The 17,932-nt window shown below is 36.0% G+C and overlaps 2 protein-coding genes across 8 annotated transcripts in view; one reads left to right on the top strand and one right to left on the bottom strand.

Annotated features, from left to right (window-relative positions):
* AGBL3 (ATP/GTP binding protein like 3) overlaps positions 1 to 17,932 on the bottom strand; it is an 82,227-nt gene that overhangs the window by 27,035 nt on the left and 37,260 nt on the right. Inside the window, 5 exon segments of the mRNA XM_029234181.1 lie at positions 11,703 to 11,769; positions 12,497 to 12,609; positions 12,813 to 12,913; positions 13,900 to 14,026; positions 15,165 to 15,327. Coding sequence (XP_029090014.1) covers positions 11,703 to 11,769; positions 12,497 to 12,609; positions 12,813 to 12,913; positions 13,900 to 14,026; positions 15,165 to 15,327 — 571 coding nt within the window.
* CYREN (cell cycle regulator of NHEJ) overlaps positions 1 to 17,932 on the top strand; it is a 96,108-nt gene that overhangs the window by 70,214 nt on the left and 7,962 nt on the right. For 6 of the 7 annotated variants that reach the window (XR_003795323.1, XR_003795320.1, XR_003795319.1 and 3 more), the window contains exon 5: positions 3 to 244. Coding sequence is in view for 1 of the 7 variants with exons in the window: in XM_029234179.1 (XP_029090012.1) it covers positions 3 to 76 (74 nt within the window). In the remaining 6 variants the exon portion in view is untranslated. Of the gene's footprint in view, positions 1 to 2; positions 2,513 to 17,932 lie in introns of those variants that run through there. The other variant, XM_029234179.1, reaches the window with a different exon arrangement.

Raw genomic sequence — 17,932 nt, 5'->3', positions numbered from 1 at the left:
AGGTAAGAGAATCATATTTAAAATCATTATTTATCAGTATATCAAAGATAGTATGTATGTATGCAGACAGACATAAAACTATCTTAAGACTTCCACTTCTAGGAAGATGAAGTACTCGTCCTCTTCTTTCCACTAAGTACAACTAATACCCTGGGTATTACATACCAAATAAACACAAGAGGCTCTAAAAGGTGAAAAGAAGAAGGCAGATGAGGGACTTCAGGAGCAGAAGAGGAGCATGATGGTGAGTAGTTTCATGTGTTTTCTTTTTGCCTCATGCATCCCAGCCTTAGAGCTGGAGAAGTCAGCAACCCACAAATGCCAAGGAGTGAAGAAATAATGCCTGAAAACTTCCCAAATTTGATGAAAGACAGGCAGGTAAATATCAAAGAAGCTCAGTGAACTCCAAGTAAGATGAAATTTAAAAACCCACAGTAAGTCACATAAACTTTCAAAGTCAAAGAGAGACTTTTGACAGCATTAAGAGAGAAGCAAATTATTACATGCAAGGGATCCTCAATAAGATCATTATCAGATTTCTCATCAGAAACTTTGGAAGCCGGAACACAGTGCAAAACAGGGGAAACCCCAAAAAACAAAAAACAGCAGAACTGTCCTTCAAAAATTAGGTAGAAATTAAAGACATTTCCAGATAAACAAAAGCTGAGGGAGTTTGTGACCATTTGACATGCCTTGAAAGAAATGCCCAAGGGATTTCTGCAGGGTGAAATGAAAGGACTCTAGATAGTAAATTGAAGCTGTAGAGAAAAATAAAGGTCTCAGTGAAGTTAAATACATGGGAAATTATACAAGCTAGTAAGTACTATTGTAACAATAGTTTCAAACTGAATTTTTTGTTGTCTACATGATTTAAGAGAAAAACATTTAAAGAAAAAACATTAGTATAAAATAAGTATTAGACTACTGTCACGTTGGTCTGTAACTCTAAACCTTATTTATTACATAATTTAAGAGACTAATACACTTACTTAAAGAATTATTAGTTTACGTTTTTGGGCACACAGCATGTAACTACGTAATTTGGTGACATATACAGCTGAAAGCCTGGGAGTGCAGCTGTAAAGGAACAGAGTTTTTGTATGTTTTGAAGTTAAGCTGTATCAAATTAGAGTGTGATAACTTCAGGATATTAAATGTAATCCCCCTGGTGACAACAAAGAAAAGACATATAGAATATACACAAAAGGAAGTAAGAAAGGAATTTAAACATTTCACCACAAAAAATCAACTAAACACAAAAGAAGACAGGAATGCAGGAAATGACGGACAAGAATACTATAAGGCAAATAGAAAACAGCACAGTGACAGGAGTCTCTCTTTATCAGTAATTAAACTCTCCAATCAGAAGACAGAGATTGTCAGAATGGATAAAAACACATGATCCAACTATATTCAGTCTATAAAAGACTCACTGAGATCCAAAGACACAAACTGGTTGAAAGTGAAAGGAAGGAAAGAGATATTCTATGCAAATAGTAACCAAAAGAGGGCAGGAGTGGCTCTATTAGACAAAATAGACTTTAAATTTAAAAATGTTACTAGAAACTACTTTAAAAAAGATATGTTAATAAAAGATTCAATACAGCAAGAAGACATAACAATTATAAACATTTACATACCTAATGACAGATCATCAAAATGTATGAAGCAAAAACTGACCGAATTGAAGGGAGAAATAGACAGTTCTACAATATAGTAGGAGACTTCAATACCCCACTTACAATAGGGAGACCAGTCAGACAGAAGATATATAAGGAAAAAGGACTTAACACAATGAGTCATCAAAACTTAACAGACATAAACAGAACACTACCCAACAACAATAGAACACACATTCTTCTCAAGTGCATATATAGGACATTTTCCAGGACAGAACATATGCTAGACCACCAATTAAGTTTTAATAGATTTTAAAAGATAGATATCATACAAAGTATCTTTTCTTACCACAATGGGATAAAGTTAGAAATAACAAAAGGAAAAATAAAATGTTCAAAAAATTGTGGAAATTATACACACACTTTTAAACAATGAATCAGAGAAGTCACAAGAGAAACTAGGAAATACTTACAGAGTTGAATGAAAATGAAAACACAACAGAGCAAAATTTATGGGACACAGTGAAAGTAGTGCTAAGGGGGAAATTTATAACTATAAACACATTCAAAAACTAAAGATCTCAAGTCAGTAACCTAACTTTAAACTTAAGGAACTAAAAAAAAGAAGAAAAAATTAAATCCACAGACAGAAGAGGAAGGAAGTAATAAGGATTAGAGCAGAGATAAATGAAATAGAAAAACTAGAGAAGAATCAATGAAACCAAAAGTTGATTCTTTGAAAAGATCAACAAAATTGACAAACCTTTAGCTAAATGGACAAAGAAAAAAAGTTAAATTACCAAAATCAGAAATGAAAGTAGAGATATTACTACCAATTCTACAGAAACAGAAAGGATTATAAGAGTATTGCAAACAAGTGTATGCCAATAAATTAGATAACCTAGATGAAATGGACAAATGACTAGAAACACAGAACTTACCAAGACTATCTCATGCAGAAATAGAAAATATGAGTAGACCTATGTATAACTAGTTGAGGAGATTGAATCAGTAATGAAAATTCTCCCAACCAAAAATAAAGCCCTGGACCTGACAGTTTCTTGGGTGAATTCCACCAAATATTTAAAAAACTAATGCTGATCTTTCTCAAACTTTTCCAAAAAACTGAAGAGGAAGGAACATTTCCTAACTCACTCTGTAAAACCAGCATTACTGTGATACCAAAGCCAGACAAAGACTACAAGAAAATTATAGACCAATACCCCTTATGAACACTGATGCAAAAATCCTCAACAAAATAATAATAGCAAACCAAATTCAGCAGCATATTAAATGGATTTACACCATGACCAAATAGGATTTATATCTGGAATGCAAGGATAGTTTTAACATATGAAAATTGATCAATGTAATACACCAAATCAATAGAATGAAGGGAAAAAAACACATGACCGTCTCAATTAATGCAGAAAAGGCATCTGACAAAACTCAACACCCTTTCATGATTTAAAAAAACTCAACAAACTAGGCATAGAAGGAAACTACCTCACCATAATAAAAGCCATCTATAAAAAACCTACAGCAAACATCACACTCAATGGTGAAAGACCAAAAAGCACCTCCTCTAAAGATCAGGAACAAGGCTAGGGTGTCTGCTTTCACCACTTCCATTCAACATAGTACTGGAAGTTCAAGCCCTAGCAATTAAGCAAGAAGAAGAAATAAAAGGCATCCAAACTGGAAAGGAAGAAGTAAAATGATCTCTTTTGCAGATGATATATTTAAAAACCCTAGAGTCCACAAAAAACCTGTTTGAACTAATACATTAATTCAGCAAAGTATCAGGATACAAACTCAACACACGAAAACAGTTGCATTTCTATAAACAAATAATGAAAGATAAGGAAATTACAAAAACAATTCCATGTACAAGAACATCAAAAAGAACAGAATAGTTAGGAATTAACCAAGGAGGTGAAAGAATTGTGTAACAGAAACTACAAAACATTGCTTAAAGAAATTAAAGAAGACATAAATAAATATAAACACATCCCTTGTTCATGGATTAGAAGACTTATTAATATTATTAAAATGCCAATACTGCCCAAAGCAATCTATGGATTCAATGCAATCCCTAGCAAAATCCCAATGATATGTTTTGCAGAAATAGAAAAATTCATTGTAAAATTTATACGGAATGTCAAGGAACTCTGAATGCCAAAATAATCTTGAAAAGGGAGAAGGAAATTAGAGGGTTCACACTTCCTGATTTCAAAACTTACTACATTTCTACAGTAATCAAGACAATGTGGTACTGGTATGAAGACAGACATATAGACTAATGGACAGAATAGAGAGCCCATGAATAAATCTTTGTGATTTTTGACAAGGGTGCTAAAATATTCAACAGGGAAAGAACAGTCTTTCATCAAATGGTGCTGGGAAAACTGGATATCGATTCGCAAAAGAATGAAGTTGGACCCTTACCTAGCACCTTATACAAAAATTAACTCAAAATTGATCAAGGGCCTAAATGTAATACTTAAAACAATAAATATCTTAGGAGAAAACATAGAGCAAAAGCTTCATGACATTGGATTTGTCAATGATATGTTAGATATGACACTAAAGGCACAGGTTTAAAAAAGAAAAATAGACAAACTGAACTTAATGAAAATTTTAAAAATTTTGTGCATCACAGACACTATTCAGAGAGTAAAAAGGCAAAATACAGAATGGGAGAAATATTTGCAAATCACATACCTGATAAGGGATTAACGTCCAGAACTCCTAAAACTCAACAACAACAAAAAATAAACCAATTCAGAAATGGGCAAAGGACTTGAATAGACATTTCTCCAAAGAAAATATATGAATGGCCAATAGGCATATAAATAGCATATAAATAGATGCTCAATATCACTAACCATTAGGGAAATGCAAATCAAAGCCACAGTGAGATATCACCTCACACCTGTTAGAATGGCCATTATTAAAAAAAAAACAAACCCAGAAAATAACAAGTGCTGTCAAGCATGTAGAAAAATCAGAGCCTGTGTGCACTGTTGATGGGAATGTAAAATGGTATAGCTGCTGTGAAAAACAGTATGGAGGTTCCTCAAAAAATTAAAAGTAGAATTACCATATGATCCAGCAATTTCATTTTAGGGTATATAACCAAGAGAATGAAAAGCAACGTCTTGAAGAGACATCTGTACAATCATGTACATAGCAGCATTATTCACAATAGCTAAAATGTTAAAGCAACCCTGGTGTCCATTGATGGAAGAATGGATTAGCAAAATGTGGTATAAACGTACAATAGAATATTCAGCCTCATAAAGGAAAGAAATTCTGAAATATGCTACAACATGGATGAACCTTGAGGACATTATGCTAGATGAAATAAACCAATCACAAGAAGACAAATACTGTATGATTCTACTTATATGAGGTACTTAGTGTAGTCAAAATCACGAAGAAAGAAAGTATACAGTGGTTTCCAAGGGCCAGGGGGGCAGAGAATGGGGAGTTATTAATGGGTATAGAATTTCAGTTTTTGAAGATGACAAGAGTTATGGGATGGTGGTGATGGTTGTACAACAATGTGAATGTACTTAATACCACTGAAGTGTACACTTAAAAATGGCTAAGATGGTAAATGTTATGTGTATTTTTACTACAATAAAAGAATCAAACTCTACGTTTTTGAGGGGGCTACTGGAAAAGAGGGTATCTACCAGACTTAAAGTTGTGAGAATGTGAGGCTGGAATTCCATTTCGCCAGCAAGAGAGGAGAGTTTGAGAATGGAACCAACCCAGAAGAGGCAGAAATGACATTAAAATGGGGAAAAAACTTTGAATCCTAGTGATATCCTTTGAGCCCCTTATTTAAGCCATGGCTAAAGCCAGTCTCGTCCCTAGACTTTTTCCCTTACTAAGCCAACCAATTCCCCTTTTAGCTAAGCCTTTTTATTTATTTATTTATTTTTAATTTGCTGTACGTGGGCCTCTCACTGTTGTGGCCTCTCCCGTCGCGGAGCACAGGCTCCGGACACACAGGCTCAGCGGCCATGGCTCATGGGCCCAGCCGCTCCGCGGCATGTGGGATCTTCCCGGACCGGGGCACGAACCCGTGTCCCCTGCATCGGCAGGCGGACTCTCAACCACTGCGCCACCAGGAGAGCCCAGCTAAGCCATTTTTTTTGAAGAGTTTTGTTCCTTGCAATGTATGGAGTCCTGATACATACCTTCAGAACGTGATTTAGTAGGAAGAGAAGAAAATAGTCCCCATGTCAGTAAGTGGAAGCTCCATCTTCAGTTGCTCAGGCCTGGAATTCTGGATACCCCTAGCTCTCCTTTTTACTGTTCAAACTCACACCCAAGCCATCAGCAAATTCTCTAGACTCTGTCAGATATATCTAAAATCTGATCACTTCTCATCCTCTCTACGGCTACCACCTTGGTCCAGCCACCACTTTTTCTTGCCTGGATAACTGCAGTAGCCCCTTAAATGGTCTCCCCTTGTGGTTCATCATTCTACTCTCAAAACAACAGCCAAAGTGACCTTGCTGACACTTAAAGCACATCATGTCACTCCTCTGACCAAAACTCTCCAGACTCACTTAGAGTAAAAAGTGAAGTCCTAAGCCAGGTTTTACATGATTTGTCCCCCTCAACTTCCAACACCTATCTCACTTTATCTCTTACCACTGTTCTCCTTTTTCAGTCTTCTCTACCCAAATTAGCCTCCTTGGTCTTCCTAGAAGATGACAGACATGCTCCTTTCTCATGGCCTTTGCACTTCTAGTACCTACCCCGGGAATAGATGCCCCTGGATTGTTCCCAAATTTTTACCCTTCCTATTCCATTGATGTTAGATTTGGATATATGACTTGATTTAGCCAGTGGAATGAGAAACAGGGACTTTAAACATACTTTCATGGTTTGGCGTGCCCTCCTGAACTCTTGCGATTTACCATGAGCAGAACGTACCCTAACTGGCTGCTGGTCTTGGGGTGGGGGGAGGAAGAAACATAGAATAGATCTGAAACAACCCACAGTCTGGATATAAGTTCAACTGATCCCCTATTAGCCCAGTAGAGCCACAGATGATCCATGAACAGGAAAATAGGTATTTGCTATTATAAGCTACTGAGATTCTGAGAATTTTGTTTTAATGAATAAAATATAAATAGTGTTGAAAATGATACCTAGAAATAGAATGCTGTCCTAATAAAAACCTAAATTATGTGGCAATCATTGGCTTTGTGACTGAATAACAACAGGTGGTTATAGGAACCTAGAAAGTTATGTAGAGGTGATACATTTAATAAAACTATCTTCTGTGACAGTGTGAAAGACAGAAAATATACCTAACAGAACTGAGTCATTGGGCAAAGAGATTCTGAGGCAGAAAGTTTAGACTGTGAGTTAGTTGTTGCTAGCTTTATTTGATAAGGTGTGCTACAAGAAAGAAATCAGCTCAAAAAATGTGGATAAAAAAACTGAACTGAGAGGGGAAACAGAGAGCCCCAAATTCTAGAATTTGTAGGTTGGCTTCAACATAGCCTTGAGGCAAAGGTCAAATCAAAGTAATGGCTTTTACATCTGTGGTAGACAATCTCTAAGATGACCTCTGATGATCCCCATCTTTTAGTATTCATACCCTTCTGTAATCCTAGGTCACTGGGCTAAACCTAGTGACTTACTTCTACTGAATGGTATATGGCAAAAGTAATGGGATTCTGCTTCTGAGATTAGGCTACCTTCACTGCAGTCTTTTCAGAGACCTTAGATAAAGGAACCCAGATAAGCCACTCCTGGATTCTGGACCCACAGGAACTATGTGATAATAAATGTTTGTTGTTTAAAGCTGCTAAGATCTGGGGTAATTAGTTACTCAGCAATAGAAAATGAATACAACATCTGTCTTGGTCCATTCACCTGCTATAACAAAATACCTCCAACTGTGTGGCTAATAAATAAGGGACATTTATTTCTCATAGTTCAGGAGGCTGGAAGGTTGAGATGAGGGTGCCAGTATGGTCAGATGAGAGCTTTCTTTTGGGTTGTAGACTGCTTGTTGTATCCTCACAAGGCAGTAGGCATCTCTCTGGAGCCTCTTTTATAAGGCACTAATCCCATTCAGAGGGCTCTGCCCTCATGACATAATCACCTCCCAAAGGCCCCACCTTCTTGTACCATAATATGGGGCATTATAATTTCAACATATGACTTTTGGGGGACAGAAATATCTAGACCATAGCATTCCACCCCTAATCCCCTCAGATTCATGTCATTCTCACATGCAAAATTCATTCATCCCATCCCAACAACCCCTAACGTCTTAACTAATTCCAGCATCAACTCTAAACTCCACAAAGTCTTATCTCAATAACATCTAAATCAGATATGGATGAGACTCAAAATATGATTCATCCTGAGGTAAATTTCCTGTCCAGTTGTGAACCCATGAAACCAATCAAGTTATGTGCTTCCAAAATACAACTGTGGGACAGGCATAGGATAAGACATTCCCATTGCAAAAGGGAGAAAAAGGAAAGAAGGATGGGGAATGGGTCCCAAGCAAGCTCAAAACCTAGTAAAGCAGATTCAATGAGATCTTAATGGTCAAGAATAATCCTCTTACCCCAATGCTCTGCCTTCTGGACCCACTAGGGTGGCAATAGCACGCCAACAGCTTGGCAGGGTGCTACTCATGCCTGGCTCTCTGTCCGGACTCTGCCCACACCACAGTGCACAGCTCCAGGCGGCTCACCTCCATGGCCTCTATTGGAAGCCATCTGCCCTGTTAAAACCTAGTGTTAATGGCCCTGATGATCTCTTAGTCACCTTCAGGGCTTTTAAAAATTTGTCTTCATGACACAAACAGATGGAAAGATATACTGTGTTCTTAGATTAGAAGAATTAATATTGTTAAAATGTACCCAAGGCAATCTACAGATTCAATGCAATCCCTATCAAAATACCAATGGCATTTTTCCCAGAACTAGAACAAATATTTTAAAAATTTGTATGGAAACATGAAAAACCCAATAGCCAAACCAATCTTGAGAAAGAAGAACAGAGCTGGAGGAATCACACTCCCTGACTTCAGACTATACTACAAAGCCACAATCAAAACAGTATGGTACTAGCACAAAAATAAACACAAACATCAATGGAACAGAATAGAGAGCCCAGAAATAAACCCACACACTTATGCTCAATCTATGACAAAGGAGGCAAGAATATACAATGGAGAAAAGAATCTCTTCACCAAGTGGGGGTGGGAAAACTGTACAGCTACATGTAAAACAATGAAATTAGAACATTCACTAATACCATATACAAAAATAAAGTCAAAATGGATTAGAGACCTAAATGTAAGGCTGGAAACCATAAAACTCCTAGAGGAAAACATAGGCAGAACACTGACATGAACTGTAGCAGTATTTTTTGGATCTATCTCTTAAAGCAAAGGAAATAAAAGCAAAAATAAACAAATGGGACCTATTTAAACTTAAAATCTTTTGCACAGCAAAGGAAACCATAAACAAAACAAAAAGCCTGCTGAATGGGAGAAAATATTTGCAAATGATATGATTGATAAGGGGTTAACATCCAACATATATAAACCGCTCATATGACTCAACATCAAAAAAAAACAAACAACCCAGGACTTCCCTGGTGGCCCAGTGGTTAAGACTCTACACTTCTACCACAGGGGGCATGGGTTCGATCCCTGGTCGGGGAACTAAGATCCCACATGCCACACAACCAAAAAAGAAAGAAAGAAAGAAAAAGAACAAGCAAACAAAAATCCAAACAACCCAATTAAAAAATGGGCAGAAGAACTGAAGAGACATTTTTCCAAAGAGAAAATGCAGATGGCTAACAGGTAAATGAAAAGATGCTCAACACTGCTAATCATTAGGAAAATGCAAATCAAAACCACAATGAGATATCACCTCACACCTGTCAGAATGGCTATCATCAAAAAGAACACGAATAGGGCTTCCCTGGTGGCCCAGTGGTTGAGAGTCTGCCTGCTGATGCAGGGGACACGAGTTCACACCCCAGTCCGGGAAGATCTCACATGCCGCGGTGCGGCTAGGCCCATAGGCCATGGCCGCTGAGCCTGCGCTCCACAACGGGAGAGGCCACAACAGTGAGAGGCCCGCGTACCGCAAAAAAAAAACAAAAAACCCACGAATAACAAATGACGGCGAGAACATGGAGAAAATGGAACCCTCATACACTATTGGTGAGAATGTAAATTGGTGGATCCACTATGGAAGACAGTATGGAGGTTTCTCAAAAATAGAACTACCATATGACCCAGCAATTCCTATCCTGAGTATACATCTGAAAAAAACAAGACCCCTCATTTGAAAAGATACATCCATCCCAATGTTCACAGGAGCATTATTTACAATTACCAAGATATGGAAGCAACCTAAGGAAATGTCCGTTAACAGATGAATGGATAAAGATGACGTGTATGTATGTGTGTGTGTGTATATATATATATATATATATACACACACACATACATACACACACACACACACACACAATGGAATACTACTCAGCCAAAAAAAAGAATGAAATTTTGCCATTTGCAGCAACATGGATGGACTTGAAGGGTATTATGATAAGTGAAATAAGTCAGAAAAACAAATACTGAATGATATCACTTATATGTGAAATCTAAAAAATACAACAAACTAGTGAATATAACAAAACACACTCACAGATGTAGAGAACTAGTGGTTACCAGTGGGAAGAGGGAAGGGGGGAGGGGCAATACAGGGGTGGGGAATTAAGAGGTACAAACTATTATGTATAAAATAAGCTACAAGGATAATTGTACAACATGGGGAATATAGCCAATATTTTATAACAACTATAAATGGAGTGTAACATTGAAAAACTGTGGCTCACCCCTTAGGTTCAAACTGGCAGTTTTCCTGCTGGGGTGGCTGATTAGTTCCATGCTTCATACCCACACTCATCTCCTTATCAAATGGTTGGTCCCCCACACACTTAACTGTTCTATTCTGAACACACATTCTCATTCTTTGGATTATGGATGCGCTGAGAATTTTCCAAACTTCAATGTTCTGGGTCCTTTTTGCTTAACAATTCCTTCTTCAGTTCATTTATCTCTTGCATTTAACTGTATGCAGTCAGGAGGAACCAAGCCACTCCTTCAACACTTTGCTTAGATATCTCCTCAGCTAAATATACAATTTTATCACTCACAAGTTCTACCTTGCACAAAACACTAGAACACAAATGCAATTCAGCCAAGTTCTTTACCATTTTATAGCAAGGACTGCTTTTTGTCCATTGTCCAGTAACGTGTTCTTCATTTTTGAGACCTTATCTGTACATGATTACTTATGTATTGTCTAAAAAGATGGACACTTACTCTCCCACTCTCTTCCTTTCTTCCTGAGCTCTCTCCACAATCACCTGCAGAAGTCCCTACATGGCAATATCAGCATTTTCTAACATGTACCAATAGAGTACTGTCTTAGCTTGTCTTGGTCACCTCCTAGCACCATCACACTGGAGGTCAGGGTTGGGGCGGGGGCACATTCAGTACTAATACCACCTGAGCTCCCTAATCCTCCTGCTCTGATCTCTTCCTTGGGCACTTCTGATCATCTAACACATCATATATTTTACTTACCAACTAGAATATAAGTTACAGAGGGAGGGATTTTTGTCTTGTTTTGTTCACTGCTCTATTCCCAAGCACATAGTTGGGGCTCAGTACGTAGTTGTTAAGTGAATGAATGAATGAATATAGGACTAGCAGTCAGGTGATGTATGTTATGCTACCAACTCTCATTAACAAGCGGTGTGGCTTTTGAAATGTACTTTAGTCTGTCTGGATCTTAACTGTTCTCATCAATAAGCCAGAGTATTAAAAAACCCTATGGTTAGAAAATTCTGTGATTTAAGGATATGGTACATAGTAAGAAAATAACAATTATGATAAACAATAATTATACAACTGCAAACTTTTTTTTTGCCTGATTGTTAGTCATAATAAGAAGAGTACTTATTTGGCATGTCCATATCATAGGCAGAAATTTTCAATCGTACCTGAGAACTTAACTTGAGAAGATCAGTCTGAGAGTCACTGGATTCTGAACTGTCAGAGCCATGGCTACTACAAAAAATCATAAATTATTTTAATTTACAGAATGTTTTGGTGGTATTTTAAGATTTCAGCTGTTACTTTTACTTTAGTATCTTATTGGAATGGCAGAAATAGTTCTAATTATAAGAAGAATGTTTACAAAGGTGGTATAGATGTTTAGTAGTTCTAGGCATTATAAGAGTATTAGAAGAATGATGACTGAAATTGATTGGAACACGTCAAATATAAACAAATCTATGAGTTCAAAATGATACTCTCTATCTGCAAACAATACAGGGGCACTAACTCAAAGTCTGAAAATTTATAAATAAAGGGGAAGGATCAAACATTTGTTCTGCTTTTCCTATAGGAACTGCACTAAAATTAGCACCTTCCTTCTTCCAATAACATTCCCTTGGCATTAAATTTTGCACTTATTATTCGCTAACTTAGATTATTTATATGGCATCTCTATAAGTGTGTCAGTTCTCTGTGGGTAATGACAGCATTAAAAACAATTTGAATATGTCTTTCATATACAGTACATAGTGGGTGCTCAATTAATATCATCTAAATAAATGAATAAATGAAGCCTTGATGAGGTCTGGCTAAAGTAATGTGCATGGGAAAAATTTTCCTCCACCTATAGCCAGGATTTTCAGTACAGACTGAAAATTATATCCTCATGTTATTATAAAGAGCATAGTATCAGTAGAACAGCACAGCAAATTACATTACTACCACCATCCTGACTTACCTAGACTCTAGATCCAATGTAATTTCTTTCAGAGAAGTATCTGAATCATCAAGGACTTCTTCCAAGTTTATATGTTTTTCCATTTCTTCTAATTCTTTCAGGCACTGATAATACTAGGGGAAAATGATAGATGAGTTAATTATAAAATAACTATTTCCTAATTAAACTGAATATTTATAGATACCTGGAACATCAAGTACAAAAAACACTGAACACTGTTAGGATATTAAAAGGAACAAACTGCTGTAGGCCCATAGGCAGGTTATGTTATCTGAGAGACTGGAGTCTGATGTATCATCAAATGGACTTTACTTACCTTGGTTCGGTCTGGATCACAGTAGTCCAAGAGAGAATCACAAAAATGATACCCCATCAACTCCAAGTCTTTTGTGTTGAAATGAGTGCCTCTTTTATTACCTAAAACATCAATAAGTTTAGCCACCCTTGAAGGTGACTTAAACATATTTTCTTAGCAGGTAGGCCTAAGTTGCCCAACAAAGTGTAAACAAAACATCTGATATGATTCCATATTCTGTCCTTTGGATTTTCTACACTGGGACAGGTCATTTAACAGCTTATTGCTTTCCCTTGTTCCTTCTCCACCACCTGGACCAAAGGTGACTTAATACAGATTAGTCTGTGTTGCAAAGCAGAAGAAAATTCAGTAAGAAAGTTATAGAATACTTGGTTACCAGTTATAAGCACCCTAGTTATCACTTAGAGGAAAACCTGGGTAAATATTTTAATGTTTTCATCATCATTAATAGTGTTTTAAGAATTTCAAGGTGCTTTAAAAACTAGCCAGAAGTTACAAGTGTGGATTTCCAGCACTTTCCTTTGAGTTGATACACTTTCTAATAATGTGACAATTACCTTAATATGGGGCATTCTAAGGATAATGTTAAATGTGACTAAAAGCTTTCTTAAATGGAACTAGGGCACACTTTCTAGTTCAAGGAACCAATTAAAGTACAAATTGACAAAAACAAAGCCCAGTCTAAGTTTGCCTTAAAAATGGCAAATCTACTAAAGATATTTCTATCCTGATATTTTAATTATGAGCATTGCTTTTTCTTGAAATCATTAGAGTCATCTGTAGGAACCCCTTCTGAAACAAAAACAAAAACCCCAAACAAGCAATTAAAGATTAGTTCATGAAACAACCAATTAGGTATTCTATGTATGTGCTAAAACTTCCTTTTCTAAAAAAAGGAAAATGATGATAGAGATATATAGTGGGAGTCTGTTTATTCATCCTATCTATAGAATTGATTAGATATCAGTATGTATCTAAGCAGGAAGAAAGTGCTCATGATCCAGTTGCCTACACTATTAATCTTACATTAAAAACGTCTCTTTGGTTTAAAGCTCTGACAGTCATGAATGAGGACACTTGATCTTACCCAGAGTAGATCCACAAAAAGTGGCCTCCATGGTAAAGCTGTTCCTGATTCCCATTTTCCACATTACCACCCTTCCTATTCCCTCTTTGCTCTTCTGAATATTAAACTTGCAAGCTGAGAATGAAAACTGAAAAGACGCAAATAAAAATGAGACCCATTGCTTTTCTAATCACAATGTCTTTCATAGGAAGTAAGGTTGGAAGTGAAAAAGTAGTTGTGCAAAAGCAATAATTCTCTCTAAAGCTTCGGGAGCTTTTATATCCTGACCAATGAAAATCACTCATTTTAAGGATGACATATTTACATTTCTGAGAATTATAGACTTAAATTCTGAAATAAATTTTATTTTTTATCTATATATAACATATGCATTCAAAACCAGCTGATGAATTCTTGATAGTGTTGACTTTAGAAGGCTATAGGAAGGAGCCTAAACATGTTTAGGAATGAAGATCAGTGTTGTAGATTTTCAGAATCGAATAAAGATGCTTTATTATCACATGAAAGATAATTTGAAAGTCGCCCTCAAGGACTGTTATAACATCAGTATCTACAATGAGTTTTTGTCATTTAATTACAATTAAAAAACTTTACTTTGTGTTCCATTCTGTGAATTTTAACACATGTATAGGTTTGTGTAAACACTACCACAAATCAGGATATAGGACAATTCCATCACCTCTTAAAAACTCCCTTGTGCCATCCCTTTGCAGTCACAAGTATTTCACTTATTTTGGAGTGATGGTAAATGATATTCTTTTAAATTTTGGTTTCCAGTTGTTCACTGTGAGTATATAGAACTGCAGTTGGTTTTTGTGGGTCGACCTTGTATCCTATGACACTGCTAAACTCAGTTCTAGGAGTTTTTGTGGATTGCATGGGTTTTCTATGAACACAATCACGCCTGCCTTTCCAATCTGTCTGCCTTTTATTTCTTTTTCTTCCCTTATTGTACTTGTTAGAACCTCCAGTATAAGGCTGAGTTGAAGGGGTAAAAGTGGATATCCTTGCCTTGTTCCTGACCTCAGGAGGAAGACAATCAGTCTTTTATCATTAAGTACGGTGGTAGGATATTGGGCATTTTTTTTCATATCTCAAATTACTGGTCATTAAACATTTCACACAGTTGCTTTCTTATGGTCAATTTTATAAACCAATCAGAATAACTAAATAAAAAAGCAGTTTACTGACTAAAATTATCCATTTTGCTGTCTTGCATGGGCAACATGTAGTAAAGGAAAAGTCAAAATATTAAAGGCGCTTACTTTATCTGGACAATTTTTGCTCAGCCTAAGTGGAAAGATTCGTTGCTGTAAGTATAATGCTTTACATCTGTCACTATCATCACAGCCATACATGAAGATGTTCTCTTTCTTACTATGGCCATGAAGGTCACAATACAAAATAACCTCTCGTTTCTCCATCAATCTACGAAGAAGAAAAAGAACAAGTTACTACATTTTACCTCTGCATTTTTCTTCTATGGCTGTAATTATGGATTAACAAGTCTAATATCCAAATAAACAGAATTTCTTATATCCTAGTTTTCAGTTTCTTTTCTTACCTCTTATGATTATTAACATATAATTTTTTAAACACCTACAATAAGTTCCTACTAACTGTATATAAAATATGAATGTTTTAGCCTTCCAGTATAAGGACAAAATTTTTACCTTACTCCCAAGACTTTCTCCAAGAGGATCTCTCTGCTTTTTTGATTGTTTTTTTTGTTGTACACAGAAAACAGCTCACTCTTACCTTTGCCTTTTAGCTCTCACATAGATTCTTTCTGACTGAAGTATCTTCTTTCTTCATCTTTGTAAATGCAAATACTACCCCTTATCCCTCAACACCAACCTCATGTCTCACTTCCTCTCTGACTAGTCAAGCCCACAGACTTTTCTTTTTTGAACTCCTGTAGCACTTAATGTTGGTACCATTTACTTGGCACTTGCCTAGGTAAGTTTTCATATTTTTGATATTTAATCAAATATGGATAGGGAATGCTTCAAAACATCTAAAACAGTGCTATGCACACAAGTACCAAAATATGTGTTAAAAATTGAGTGCCTGACGACTTAGTGCTGAAGCCAATTAATATTTAACTTTTGAGTAATGTGGTGAGTAAATATCATTTTGAGAAAAATAGTACCAAAGTTTGAATTGATTGTTCTTCTGGTAAATTTCTAATAAATAATTTAAAGAAATCATTTCTCAAGAGCACAATTCTTAGCCTGCATAATTTAGGCATTCAATGAATATTAAAGTAATAAAAAATAAGTCCCCCAAACTGGTTGATGAAAATAACTAGTAGAGAGGCTTTCAAAAGGTGAAAAAGTGGTGGTGTTAAGGTGGTAGGATTACCGACATTTTTGCCTTTATTTTCATATCATATTTCCAAACTTCATATAGCATTATTATATTACTTTAATAACTAAAATTACATATACTGTTTGTTATATCTGGAAGAATAAATGCCAAATGTTAATAATTTATAGTAACATGAAATGTAATACTTTTATAACAAAATATTAAATCCTAAAATCTAAATATTCAAAGTGTAGCTTCTATCCAAAACAATACTTCTTTAAACTATAGTGAAATCCCAAGCTGAAGTCTGTTACATGTATTAATTTATTGCCCTTTTTCATTTGATGACCAGTAAATTCTAACTGATAACATAAAATTGACATAAAGTCACCAAATGATCATTACAAGTTTTTAGGAAAAGGACTAGATTATAAAGTAAGACTATCAAGTTAGCTCCTTAAATAAGATATGCTGTACATTTTTAAACCATTTCCCCAGTTTTAATGAACATTTGGTTTCTTAAGTGAGTCAGAAGAAACCTCTAAGTAATTAAATCCCAAAGAAATGTTACTACTTTTGAAGTCAAACAGCATAATAGGGTCTCTCATCTTAACACTAATTTAAATCACTTTAGAAACAGTTGGGATTTCTTTCTTAGCCACAGTTAAGATATTCTAAGTACCTTACACTAAGTATCCTATATTAAAAGCTACTCTCTATTATTCTCAAATACTTTAAATATATTTAGTTTTAGACATACTTACAGCCTCTCACCTTTCCACACGTATGTGACTGACTTTTATTCCATTTATCTGCCTATGATTAATTAACTGCATTAAAGTAGTTCTCTTTCTTGGAAGTCTTTCTGAAACTTATTGAATAGATTCCTGCCTTAACCTTCTTATGAGGCAATTTAAGAAGAACAAAGACATATAAAATATCTTCCACACAGACAAGCCAAAGGGCCTTGGCCTGTAATCCATCTTGTGTCGGGCCAGGCACCCTTAATGTCAAAGAGCATTAAGTAGACATTATAAATACTCTAACTGGCATCCCATCAGCTCCCTTTCTATTAAAAAATAAACTTTAAATTTTGGAATAACTTCAGATTTACACAAAACTGGCAAAATAGTAGAGAGAGTTTCCATATATCTACCCCTCATCCAGTTTCCCCTAATGTTAACATATTACATAACCATGGCACATTGTCAAAAACTAAGGAACCAACGTTGGTACATTACTATTAAACTCCCAACCTTATTTGGATTTCACTAGTTTTCCCAATAATGTCCTTTTTCTGTCCCAGAATCCAATCTAGGATACCACATTGCATTTACTCAGCTCTCTTCATTGTGTGCCATCCCCAGGAAAATAAGTTATGGGTTACTCTTTATGACTTAAATATTTCCCAAATAATTTCAGAGAATCCTGAAGTCCACATTTGTGAGGGGTATAAAACAAGAGTTTTTACTCATTTTTGTGGGGATCTGCACTTCACTCCCCATGTGTCTATAAAAATAAAAGGATTAACATGAAAGGTGAGGCTGAACTAAGTAACTAGAGCCATGCTGGGTACTCCTGAAGCCTGTCAGCTCCTCTGAGGGACTGGAGGTATCTTTGAGGTCCTCCTCCTTGTAACAGGGCTCTTATGCTTTTACTAGGGGCCCTGATGACAGAGCTGGATGAGGATATAAACACTCTCTATAATAGTACTTATTATTGT

The sequence above is a fragment of the Monodon monoceros genome, unplaced genomic scaffold (assembly GCF_005190385.1).
Source record: "Monodon monoceros isolate NGI ecotype Baffin Bay Population unplaced genomic scaffold, NGI_Narwhal_1 Super_Scaffold_2, whole genome shotgun sequence".
NCBI classification, from domain to species: Eukaryota; Metazoa; Chordata; class Mammalia; order Artiodactyla; family Monodontidae; genus Monodon; species Monodon monoceros.
The sequence above is the reverse complement of the archived record's forward strand: the minus strand, read 5'-3'. Positions and strand labels throughout refer to the sequence as shown.